The 13,861-nt window shown below is 42.0% G+C and overlaps 1 protein-coding gene across 1 annotated transcript in view; it reads right to left on the bottom strand.

The window, feature by feature from the left end:
• Window positions 1-13,861, bottom strand: part of ptk7b (protein tyrosine kinase 7b) — a 67,448-nt gene that overhangs the window by 18,787 nt on the left and 34,800 nt on the right. Inside the window, exon 2 of the mRNA XM_035607120.2 lies at window positions 2,903-3,199. Within this exon, the coding sequence (XP_035463013.1) occupies window positions 2,903-3,199 (297 nt within the window). The remainder of the gene's footprint in view (window positions 1-2,902; window positions 3,200-13,861) is intronic.

Consider the following 13,861-nt stretch of genomic DNA (forward strand, 5'->3'; position numbering starts at 1 on the left):
AACAAATGTAGGTTAAGGACAAGAGCTGTGTGATTAAACCAGGATGGCGTGTGTGTGTGTGTGTGTGTGTGTGTGTGTAGGCGCACGCAAGAAACTGTGATTTGAAAGATTAAATTGGGAGAAAAAAAAATTCTCCCTGTTTCCTACAAGTTTTGTCATTGAACTTCAAAACACTGTCGGTGTTCATCATGTTACCGAGTGTCAAGCGAAGCGTCGCCTCCAGGACCAACAAACACGCTGTGACAATAGCGAGGACCGAGCCAGACGCCTCTGCAGGACGCAGACTGACTATGGAAGCCCAGTGGTGGGGCGGGACAGAAGGATGAGGAGGGGGGTTGGGGGGCTAAAACCACTATTAGACAAAACAGAAGGGGGGGAGGGGGGTAATTACTAGGAATAACTCTCAACTGGCAGGATTTGACCACCCACTACTGAGAGTAAGACAAATTAACTCTCTCTCTCTCTCTGCAGAGGGCAGGAGGGGGGAGGGGGGGACACTAACTACTACCGCCCATGTACAGTACATATGGAATACCCCCCCCCACAGCCCACATTACTACTATGCACGCAATCTAGCATACACATGAGCGAACGCACATACAGGATTAATGCCAGAGGGGATCTTCGCCTTAAAGCTGCTTGTGACTTTATCGCCCGTTAAATGTATGTTGGGGAAATATGAGAACATCTGTCATAACACAGTCTGATCCACCCAAAGTGATCCAGACACGAACATTAGGACCGACTGACAAATGTGTTGACAAATGTAGTGTACGGAAGTGATTAGGGATGATTTACTACTGTGTGCTGCCTTACCGCGTGTGTTTGATCCTGAGATGTATGTGCCGTGCTGTCAATTATCTTATTAATCCTCCAACAGAGGATGGAAATTTTACTACAGGCAGTTTCTTATCTAAAGTCACGCCTGATGAATCCGCTCAAGTTGCTGTATTCTTATCTAACTGCCACAAAGCTATTGTATTGAACTGACTGATGATCTTCAGACCGATGTTTGGTGCAATCCATGAATATCTACGCATCTGATGCTCATGTCTGCTTCATGTGCTGCACAACTGTCATATCTGAAAAGAGAAAGATGTGTAGTCGCAGTGTACCAGCATTGTGTTCATTGTGGATTTGGTAAGAGACACTTCAGCAGCAAATTTAAAACATTCTATAACTTTATTCAAAGACATTTACTTCAATCACATTAACTATATTTTGGCCTGAGATCATTTCTCTTTTTGTTGTTGTTTATGTTTTGACGGCATGGGCTCGGGTATGGGAGACAGACATGCTAACCACAAGGCCGGAGCCCCTGAATCTCTCAAAAAAGTCCCTTACGGTGTTTTCAGTTTACAGAACCAGGGCTCTGTGGTACACTGGAATTTATTAATACAGAAATACTGATTATTGCAGCAGGGCCAAAGAGAAGGCAGATGATTTTATGGCGTGTGCCTTGAACTTGGCCCAGATCTTGCAGCAGGGTTTGTGATGAATTCACACCTTGTTACCAGAATAGACTTGAATTTAATTTGACACTTTTCTTTATGTATGGAAGTAATGCATAATTCCACCTTCTAGCATAAACAAGTGCCTGTACATTTCCATGATTAAATGAGTGCAGCGAGAAAAAGAAAATGATTTTTTTTTACGGCAACTTCCCCTTCCAATAAAAATATGCCTCCCTGTTCCAATGCGTGGGAATGTTAATGACCTGGCAGATAAAACAGTTTATTCTGGGTCAGCTCTCAACAACTGGTGTTTCATGTCTGACTTTTTTTTTTTTTTTTTTCTTTCATAATCTGTGGGAGGATGTCAGTTGGACTTCACTGACACAATAGATCATGTTTAATTGCAGAACATAAAATCTGTTCCCTAAAGATCAGATGAGGTTTGGAAAAGTGATGTTCTCCTTCTAAAGTATTCAAAGTGCACATACTTTAGTACACAAATATCCACCGGCAGAGGCTCATCACAGAGCAAGAGGTTAAACCTCTGCTCCCTCGCTCTGTCTGTCCCTACCAGTTTATCTCTGCTTGCTACGAGGAGGTCCGGACACTTATCCGTTTTTGTAATCAGCCTTTGAACTGGCAACAGCACCGCAAAGACAAAACATCCCGGCTGAATGTAGCTAAAGTGCACAACATATTCCAGATGGAGCCATTTTTCACCCTGCTTCACTTTTTGTTTCCTACTGCCATCGGTTCAAACTCAGTGTTTGCAAGACACAAAGGCTTTGCAGTACCAACTGGTACCTGAGGGCCTTCCACAATACACCAACAAGGTTGTTACTTATCCCAAAATGTGGCTGTGCAGAATTCCCATGGCTTCCTCTGAGACTCAAGAGGGTAACACAGCTTTGGATTTGGGGCAAAAAAACTACAACAACAAAATGAAGGTACTAATGGTACCTCCCCTAAATGGAAAAAAAAGCCTTAAGAAAGTGGAGCAGATTGAAAAACATGACACAAAAAAGCTACAGCAAGGGGTGCAGTGTTAAACTAAACCCTAAATAATAATATGGCTAGAAGGTCAAAGACTGTTCAGTAATTTCCAGCCAAAAGCCCTTTGAGAGTATAGGGGGAAAGAGAGCGTTACACAACGCAGGAAAAAGGTACAAGCAACAAAAAACACATGCTGGGTGGCACACATATCCAGTTTCCTTTGGAGAGAGGGAGATGAAGCCACAAAGAACAAGGCAACAAGGTGGAAACATTCCTTCAGCTCATACTACCTGTCATCTTATACGGTGACTTTTGTTTGGCTTTTTTGATCCAGAAACTGGATGCACACCCTTGTTGCCATTATGAAACCCTGTCAGCTGGCAATTTTCACTCAGGAAATGAAAGTTTTTTTGTTTTTTTCTTTCCTAGAATGAGGCTTGAAATGAATCACTCACACTTGATATTGAAGGAGGCATTGGTGGAGTGGAGCATCTCTCCCGTGACCGCGTTTTCTGCGACACACTCAAAGTTCCCTGCGTCCAGCTGCTGGTCCACCGCAGTGAACTTGAGGTTGCTGCCCTCCTGGAAGCGCCTCTCGCTGCTCTCCAGAGGCTGGCCATTGTGAAGCCAGCCGTAGCTGATGTCGGCCGGATCGCTGACCTCGCAGCGCAGCATGGCACTGCGGCCGTGCAAAGCATCCTGGGACTTGGGCTCCTTGGTGAACTGGATGGCGGCAGCCTGGATGGACAGAACTGGAAAAGAGAAGGAGGGGGAAAGTAAATGATAGAGGGTTAGAATTGGGCCGCTGTTAACATTTTACTGCTTTTTCCGTTCATTAAGTGTACGCCATGGCAACCATTCCTCGTGGAGGAATTTGGTGTTTAGACACTAATGGCTAACAGAACTATTTTGTCGTAAAATTATCAGACCTAACACAGAGAAAATCCCTTGTCTCGTGAGTGATGTGACAGTCGAACACACACACAGTCATGTGCCATCAGCTCAGAGAGAGACGCATCTCCTTGACAGGACATGATGCGCCGCACACACATGCTCACGCACACTTAAATTTTTTATTGCCCCTCATGACACTGTGGACAAGCTTTTTGTGTGAGAGACATTTTCCGCTCCAGTTACCCACATGTCACTGGAGGAAATGGGTAGAGTGACTTGCACTAAAACAGAGACAGAACACAACTAGATTCCATTTTACCGTGACACTGTCACAGTTTTCGTGAAAGGCGATATGGATTCAACGTGAGAAGCAAAGGCAGGAGGACAGATGAAAGAAAGTTACAACAGAAGAATTGTCACAGAGGTGCACGTACATCTATTAGCTAAACAATTAATCTTCATAATCTATGATTTCACACAGACTTACAGATCAACCAAGAAAAATATTTTCTTGCACAGTTGACGATTTTCACACTTGTTTATTCTAACTCACTACTAATAAGACAAGTCATCCATCTCTATAATTTTAGTTTCTACCATAAAAATAACAGAGTAAAGTCATTTTTATTCCAGTTCAGTAAAGCAACTCTTAATAATAATAATAATAATAAGATTACAGCTAATTAAAAAAAGAATCTCAGTGAGGCAGAGGGAGGAGTCTGATTGGCTATTCCATCCACACTTCTCATCAGGAACCATCTCCATAGTTTATCAAGGCAGGCCCTCATCTGCACAGTCTTATCATACCTGACGTCAGGGTCCATCACTGCAGTCCATTGAGTATACCCACACCTGCTTGACAGTGTGCGTGTGTGCGTGTGTGCGTGTGTGTGTGTGCGCTTGTGTGTATCTTCACGGCCTCTTGCACGTCTAGAGCCAAGTTAAATAGGGGGGATCTTTCAATAATGTTTAATCAAGAAGCCTGTTGAGGATGAGCCAAGGGTAATCCCTTCATCTCTGACCCTCCTCATCCTGCTGCTGCCTGTCGGTCTCTTCATCACCTTTGTCTCAGCTGCAGGTGGCTAAAGCTGACAGATGGGGATTTCGAAAAAAGAAAGAAAAAAAAGACGCACCGAGGCAGGTCAAACAAGATGTATTGAGGATAAACATATTTGCCTGAAATGCCCCCTCACCTTACATAAATGACATGCACCTTTTCAAAGAAAAGTGTCAGATAGACATGTGCACCGCCTTAAGTTGTCCCAGCATCCAAGGTGGGCAAGTGCCAAAATAAAAGAGGAACGTCAGGTGTGTTCTTGAACACAAACATCCCACACAGATAAAAAAAAAAATGTCGCTACACTGTCGGCTCATTATTAACCACTTTTGTAGGGATGCACTTATTTTCTTTTAGATCTACATATTTTTGTGAACATAATTCATATATAAGCACAATCCTCAGGTTGGTTACACTTGAGATGCGTAGAGAAAATTGTTAGGGACAGGGAAACGATGACACTATGCTACAGTGTTGTATTTTTAGTCCATCACGCTTTTGTTTTTTATTACACACCAGGACTGGCAGCTGGAGCGATCGATGGCGTCTTCGGGGAATCTTTTCAGGAAGCTTTATTTTATTATTGTGTATTACAGGTCAGAGCCACGCGGCCTTTCTTTCAGCAGTAAATACAGTGTGGGAGAGAAGTTTACAGGCTCCAGGGGTAACACGCTTGATGCCAGATCATTGGCTTCTACTCCGCTGTATCAGGCTAAGAATTTCTCACCCGAGAGAAAACCTTCATGTGTGCCACCTCAGCTGAAGTAGCAACCAGCTTGCTTTGTTTCCACACACAGATTTTATATCTAATCGCAACGATTTTGATTCTTGTTTTCTTTTCTGGGTAATGATCTGATAAACTAAAGTTTCAGCCTAAGGTTACATTCATACTACTGCTTTTCTCTTAATCAAATACATTTGAACTGTCACGCAAAGGCATGTTTCACATTTCAAGACCAAATCCTGAATTTATTAACTGAAACAAATATTCATTGGACTCATCGATTATGACATTATACTGAGCCCTAGTTCATAAATCATTCTTTCATCATATGAACTTAACTCTGAACATGATTTATTACACACAGGATTGTTACAACTCCTTTTCTGTACGACCAAATGGTCTTGGAACAATTCCCCGAGAGGCTCTGGATTAGTTCCATCTGTGGAAAACTAGAAATAAAAGGGAGCAGATGGGTTGGAATCACCGGTGGAGACACCCCTCAACATCCACCTCAATCAATCCATCAAGTAATCATCACAGACAGCTCTCTGCCTCCTTGCCAAACTTACAGCTGGGCTGCGAGGTAGAGCGCCAACTCCCATCACACCGAGCCTCCTCTGTACCGCTGACGGTACGAGAGCTGTGGTGGAAGCAAGGCGGGGGTGTGGTATGCAGTTGATGGTTTCATTCGTGGTGCACGTCGAGTGTGTGTTTAGATCTGTGCAGCTAGACGGAACGACTTCCGGGAAAAGTCCCATCAGAGACAGTGCGGGTAGATATGGTGTTTTTTTTACATACTACAGGATGACAGAAAAGAGAGAGAGAGACACACTCCATCACACCTTAGGAAATCTGCCAAGTCTACAGTAGTGTTCAAACAGAGAAGGCATCGTGACCTACATCTCTCCAACACACTGCAGCCCTGCCTTTTTAACACTTATATTAACTGACACACAAATACAGACTTCAAGGTGACACACACACACACACACACACACACACACACACACACACACACACACAGATGACCTCTACTGGCATTACATCGTCACTCCGCAACACAAAATAGATTTATCTGTCTGACCAAATCAATACAGTTAATTTATGTCATGCTCCGTCAATGAGTCACTCAAGGGCTGAAGGGAAAAGAAATGCTTGGATCTGCCCAGAGTGACATTTCAAAGAGATAAGCGGGAGCGAATGCTATCCCACCTCCTACTGAGGGCCCTTCAAAGTGAGAGCGGTTAAAAGGGAGAGTTTTAGATAGAGGAAGAAACAAACCAGAATGGCGAAATGGGGATGTTCTTACGGCAAACACTCTCCCAAGCATAGACTGAGGTATGGAAAAGAGGGGGATGTTTAACTAACTACGCAGTGGCACAAATAAATATAGTATAGTAGAATAAATCAGTACAGACACCCAAGTTTAACATTGGAGCTATATTTTTTATATTTTGTTCAATGGCAACACCGGTTTCATGCTATTCTGCTGGCCGACAGTCGGTGGCAAGAACTTGCGAAGACCTGCAGTAATGCACCCAGCAGTGAAGAAGAAAGCCAGCAAACATGAATGTAAACAATATGTGTGTGTGTGTGTGTGTGTGTGTGTGTGTGTGTGTGTGTGTGTGTGTGTGTGTGTGTGAAAGAGACCGTGATGTTTCATGACGAAGTGAATGCAATTAATGATTGTTAGACCTGGTCTTTTGGTGAGAAACACCTTATTCTTGGCAAAAGCTTTGAATTTCTAAAATAACATTTTCCTTATTGATTGAATGGTAGATTTGGAGAAAAAAAATCAACTGGTTAAAAAAAGTATTCAATGAATTAATAAACAAATTCAATAAATGGAAATTAGGTTATAAAATGTCATAAAATATATAATTTTCCCGTTTAAAATTTTATTTAAAAAAATTCCAGAGATCTTTTTTTTTTCCTTCTTCTTTTTTAAAGGTCTTAAACAAAGAAAAGTAACAAAAATCCTCACATATGCAGTATAGAGGCTGGATACGTTGCTCTTAATCACAATATTGATTAATCTAGTAATTTCTTCAGCACTATTTTTAAAAAAATATTTTTGTAAATGTGAAAGAAAGTGATTTCTTGATAAATAAAAGCTGAAAAAAACTGTTAGTCATTCTTCAGTGAGTCTCTTTCTCTTTCTTCACAGGTCAAGAAAAACAAAAAAAATTAAGAGTTCTGGTTCTGATTCCAATCAATATGCACTCAACTGGAAAAGCTTACAATGAACACACTAATGCACCCGACTGAGCAGCAATACTCATGAAATATTAAATAGTTAGAGTTTCGCAGGATTTCGCTTTAGGTATCTTGGAATTGAGTTGGAGGAGACAGAAAGTGTGTTGAAGACAGAGGAGGAAACTGCTGAGAGGGGTGAAATATCTGCGCAGGGGATTCTCCTCCCCAGCTCGCTGCTCTGCCGACCCCATTAAGCCCGGCTCGGCTGTCAGGGCTGTCAGGTGGAAGTCGCCTGTATGTCGGCCTGACAGCCAGAACCCACCATTATGGGCTCATCAGCAGCCCACGCCTCCCTTGTCTCTTTCACAACTCTGACTGTTGGCACCGGCAGGATGAGGTGGTGGAGATGAATCAGATTTCACATAACAAAACCAAGCTGTATCAGAAAATGGCAGAACGCAAGACACAGAGTCAGGGTCAAAGGAGGAGCGTATTTGGGTTAGCTCGGACACAGAGTCAAATCTAAAATTGAATCTCTTCTCATTAAGTTTATCCATCATTTGTTTGTAATGAAGAAAGACAGAATCTCCATGTCACACGTTCAGTTCAGATCTGCGATCAGCTGCAGGGCGCTAAGCCAAAAATATGACATTTTTATTGACAGCTATACTAAATGAATCAACGGGGAACATTAACAAGACTAATTCATGCACACCAAATTTTTCAGTCACCTGTCAAGTAAAGCATTCATTTGGGTTTTTTTTGTTTCATCACCGACACAAAGTATTATCTCTCAAGGTAAAATGTTCCCTGTGACTGAGCTATAATTTCAGACATTATATAGTTAAACTGATATAGGGAAAGGGAGGAAACACATTTTTCTGATACACAAAATGTTTTTTTTGTTGATATTTTCATGAACCTTTTGCAAGAATCAAATAAAACAAATATTAAAGCGATAACCGGTGATTATCAGTGTCATATGACGTTGCAATTTATTATGTATAGTATTTATAGAATACATTATATATAAGATGACTGCAAGAACTACACAGTAGGGCTCGCTCTACCAACAATTGTAATGGATGTTATTTTAATTTTATTTTTAAATGATTTTAAAGGGAGGCTTTGAGCCAGGGCAGCTACTGCGTGATGCATTTTTATTAGTTGTTTTATACAGAGCCTGCAAATGTTACAGGGGGAAAAAATAATGTGTATGATTTTGATAATTTGTGTTTTTATTGTTTTACATTTTATATTTTTACCTCCTCACTAGAGAACAGCAAACTACTTTGGCACGGTGCTTTCAGTCGACAGGAAGCGAGAAGTCATTTATGACGCGCAACAGAATCATGAGTGTTTATAGACTGATTGACATCCATCCATATGCTGTGAAATATATTTCACATGATAAAATTAATTTAACAGGACAATAAATATACATACCAATGTATGTAGAATGGATCACAGGGGGGTCAAATGGATGATACATTAGATGTCATCTTGCCCATAAAAAAATATTCTGCAGCACTTCTGGGCTCAGAATAAAAGAAAGTATATAGAGCATATCAAAGTATAGTATATCAAATATATAATATGATATCAAATGAAGTGCATTGATTTGTAATTTTTGTGCAAGATGGGTTATCAATTTAATAGAACAAACAATAATGCAGACAAATTATTAAATTGTGCTGACAAATAAATTTAAGAGCAAGATTTATAAAAAATGTTGCTTGTATTAGGCAAACTTAGTATGTTATGCCTTTAAACCGTGGAATCGCTTCTGTTCGTTTGGAACATCAATATGAATATTATGGCTCAAACTGAGGACAAATCGAATGGCTGAAAAATGTTCTGCAGAGCGAACGGTCCTTGTGACCCAAACACAAAACGAGGCAGAGGGAGGATGAGGAGAACCTCAGGGAGGAACTGGAGAGAAAAAAATCCAGCAAAGAAAGACCTGCAAATGTCTGCGTGCAGGCCTTGCAGTCGGACAAACACATGAAGCAGAAAGAAATGCTGCTGAAGGAAATCTAAAGACTGAAAAATGTTCTGCGAAGCGAACGAGTCCCTCAAGCCGAAAAACAAAATGAGGGCAAGGGAGAAAGAGGAGAAGGAAAGACAGGAGAGGATGAAAGACATGCTCATCACTCAGACAATCTCTTCAACATATCTCTTCACTCAAGTGAAGAGATATGTTGAAACAAAGAGGTGAACTTCACTCTGTCTCTCTAAAATAATTTTACTTACAATAACGATCAGCTGGTGGTATTTTAAAAACCTTCACATTTATCTGACGGTATTTCAAGTAACCGCAAAGACTCATCGTCAAGATGAAAAACAAAACAAAACATCTTTAATCAGTTTCCCTCTTTTTCACAAAGAAAAAACAAAGATAGCAGCTTGAGGGCTATGAGGAAGGGACCGAGTAGTAACTTGGGAGAAGCATTGAAAAAATCTTTTTTATTGTGCAGCAGAAGAAATGTTAGTTTTGTTCATCCAGATGGTTAGAAGTGTCATCTGAACATACCTTCAGTCCAGAGGTGAGAATGGGTAACACCTCGTAGATGCATTTCAGATCAGGGCCAAAATTATCAATAAATAAAAACTTTATTAGGAGAATTTCCCATTAAACTGTGACAGTCTGGTTCGGTCACCGCTGTGCAGTCACACGCACAAACACCATGAAGAAAAACATCAGCTTTAAAACAAAGACAGCTCAGACACACAGTTTCACCCCGAGTTGTCCATTATCTCTGGACTTTAACAAGGAAATCAATATCCAGATAAGACAAGCTGATTGGTGTTAAGAGACCACTCACTGTGCTGGTAAAGGTTATATTTAAAAACTAAAAAGATGCCTCTGTATTTTGTGAAAATAAGATTCGTATTTCCTACAGATAAAACAACAAACCTAAAGGAATTTGCGTTATCAGTGATGATGCTGCAATCAGGTGTGTGTCACCACCAGGTCATCACACACCACAATGTTATCTCTGAAACCTTCTCTAAACCAACTGCTGCAGGGTGACGACAACCAGGGATGAGACACGCACACACACACACACACACACTGCTGAGGCTGCAAGAGGTTAAAGGGGGGGACGCCTGCACTTGCGCAGACACAAACAGAGCAGCACCCACTAACACTTGGCACCAGGCTCGCCCGCCGCGGGAGCTCAAATAGCCCCTATGTGTGTGGTTCAATGGCCTCTCAGCGGACCGTGTCGAAGCGGGACAGCTGCTCTGGAATGTTTTGGGGTGACAGGACGGCAGATCTAGGAACCTTGGAGTCGCAGAGGTGAGATGAGAGTTGCAGCCGGAGCGAGAGACAGTGATTGGAACGTTCAACACGGCTGCTACTGGATGTTTATCTCAACGCAGATATCTGTCAAACACAAAACAGCACTATCCTACGAACGCACGACTCAACCAGCACCCGTGATCACTTTATTTTTATCCCTCCCTCCTCTCCCCAACAGCAAAACATCTACATGACCCAATTGAGTGGTAAGAGCAGCAGGACGCACACACTGACAACAAACAGTGCAACTTCAAAACAGTTAATATTAATATAAAAAAAGGGAGTTCCTCTGATTGGATCTATTATTAAAGAGTTCACATAAGATTAGAGAGAGCCTAGCAGACTGAATGAAACATCTTATTTCGTTGGTGCCAATCAGAAGGTCAGACAAGGGCCTGCAGAAAGACTACAGACTGGAAAATCATGTCATCAATTTTTCAATACACTTGGATGTGTAGCGAGGGAACACTGAGGAAAACCACTCTCTCTCTAAAAGCATCTACTTTAGCAGCTGCTGTAGTCTCAGCTCAGTCGTGCCCACAGAGGGGAGCGTGGACACAGAAGTCTGCTGCCCTCGATTAAACTTCCTGTGGAAAAAAAAAAGTTAAAATCAAGAGTGGAACCTCAAGTAATGAGGTTGGGAGAGGGGGGAAAAAAAAAACACGTACATATCATTATTTCCAGCAATTTAGCAATCAACGCAGATTCTGTCTGCTGCACTGGAATGCCAGGCTAACAAGATCAGCTTCCCCACCAGGGAAGGATCAGAGGGGAGGGAACGAGGGGAGAAAAGATGCACAGTGTGGTGAAATAGACGTGCGTCAATGTGTAAAATGAGTTTAAACCTACTTAGAAGTAGGTCAAAAAACATTTTGAGTACTGAGTGAAATGTGTTCTGAGTATTGAGCAGCAAACCTGGTGAAAACCTGGTCAGGTTGTTTGTCACTTACTTAATTCTTTGATCAGATTATTCCTGAATCTAAACCATATTAGTTCAACAAATTTCATGTCTACTGTATAGCATCTATTTGTTATCCATGTTACTTTATATGATAAGTAGTAACCGGTAATAATCTTATGAGCCAAACGAGTTAAATGATGATTTTAACGTCAACGTATTTCCAATAAAATCAAGACGGAGGTGATTTGCTTGGATGGTTGTCACGCTGGTATTTGCAGAGAGAACCTGATAACTATCTGTCAACGTGGCAGCTTGTTTTTTCTAAAGCTGGAGTGAAATGTCAGTTGACAAAATGTGACAGATTCATCCTTAGCTCTGTTTGTTGACTGAGATGTTGGAGAGATAAAAATGGAGTGGTAATGAAGGGCAAAGTCATGGGAAGCACCGGAGCCTTCATGGCCTGTCAACAAATTACTGCTGGATGCGTGTGTGTGTGTGTGTGTGTGTGTGTGTGTGTGTGTGTGTGTGTGTGTGTGTGTGTGTGTGTGCGCGCGCGCGCGCGCGCGTGCGTGTGTGTGTGTTCCATTGACTGAGCGGCTGAGACGGCCAGGGTTGGCAGAAGATGTTTCTTTAAACTGACAGGGGTTGTGGTCTCATAAACACGATGGAAAAAAGCATAAAACAGGTAAGGCTGCATGATAAACTGCATTCTGTATTCATTCACACTGCTATATGTTGGAATATCACAACCTAAAATTCCATCTACAGATAAAAAACAAAACAAACAGATACATGTGTTACGGGAACCAAGTTCCAGTTCCGGGCTGGTGTGTGCCTGCATCAATAACTCAGAGAACACAATGCAGTTTGGAGAATCACCACAAAAAAAAAGAAAAATAAAGAGATATATTATGTGCAACAAAGGACAAAAATGTCGGCCTCTAAACAAAGACCAGTGAACAAGAAAGTAGCTAAACTCTGATACCGATGTCAAATTGAGTTTATTTAGCTAAAAAGTACATTTTCACGCTTCGCCAATCTCCTGGTCAGTGTTTTCAACAATGCGTGCGTGTCAGCAGTAGTTTGCCATTTCCGATGTGAATTACACAGAGAACTCACGGGTGCGTGAAGCAGAAATGCCGGCCAAACAAAGAGGTCAGGTTGCCTCATTTAGCTTGACAGCAGAGACGTTTAACCAGACGGAGTCAGACCAGGTACAATGTCTCTGTCAAACCATAGTAACGGGAGTGACAGTCTGGTTTCGCCCCAGACCGATCTCATTATTCGTTGTAGACTCAACTAGGCGACTTTGTTACTTCATGCAGGGAAATCATGTTGCAATAATAATAATATTTTTTTAATCTATAAAGCACCACAAGGTGCTTTCCAAGGGACTAAAAAAACTCTCCCTGCCTTTGACGGAGGACTGAGGAATCACAGAATGTTCCTGCTGTTATGAACGTGTCTGACCCGGACAATCTCCCGCTGCGTTAGTCACATGTGGACGGCAAACTCAGGAGTTCATGTCTGAAAACAGCTTTTTTTTGTCCAAACGACAGTCCACAATCCCATAGTTTTCTATCCACAGTGATATAAAAGCCTTCAATTTGAGAAGTTGGAACATGTGGATGTTTGGCATTTACAGTTTATAAATGAGTTAAAGGAAAAGGCTGACATTTTAGGGAAGCACTTTCTTGTTGAGAGTTACGTGAGAAGATGGAGAACTACACTGGACGCTGAAAATAAGTTGCAGCCAGCAGCCGGGCAGCTTAACTTAGTTTAGTATAAACACTGGGGGAAACAGGAAAACTGCAAGTCTGCCTCTGTCCAAATACATTATGTTCAAACTCTGAAATGAATCAAAGCAACATGAAAGAACGAGTCCCTGCCGTCTCGTTCCATTATGTCCAGAAAACTGACCTCAGGTAGTATTTTATTCTCCGTGGGGCAGACATCAGCCGAACACATCTCTGTTCACTCTCCTGCTTCTATTTGAAAACCGTGTTCAAAGCAGCAAGAGCCGGGCTGCTTTTTTTAAACCAATGACACTGGTATGCACACCCGCCGCCTTTAATTCAATCGCGGCTTCTATTGTACCAAGTAATTGCACTGAGCAAGGGTCTTACGCTGCAGTGCGACTTGCTCCAGTGTGAAGAGAGGACCGAGCTTATTATAACAAACCGCGCTGAGATCACTATCTGTTTGCGCCGGTTCCTCTCCATCTTACAGCTGGCAGCGGGGAGCAAGCTCTGCGCCAGCTACACAAAGATCTCTCCCCGCCATCGGCATGGCAACCGGCATGCAACGTCTCCAGGTGGACCAGACTACTCCGTCT

The sequence above is a fragment of the Scophthalmus maximus genome, chromosome 10, assembly GCF_022379125.1.
Source record: "Scophthalmus maximus strain ysfricsl-2021 chromosome 10, ASM2237912v1, whole genome shotgun sequence".
In the NCBI taxonomy this organism is placed as follows: Eukaryota; Metazoa; Chordata; class Actinopteri; order Pleuronectiformes; family Scophthalmidae; genus Scophthalmus; species Scophthalmus maximus.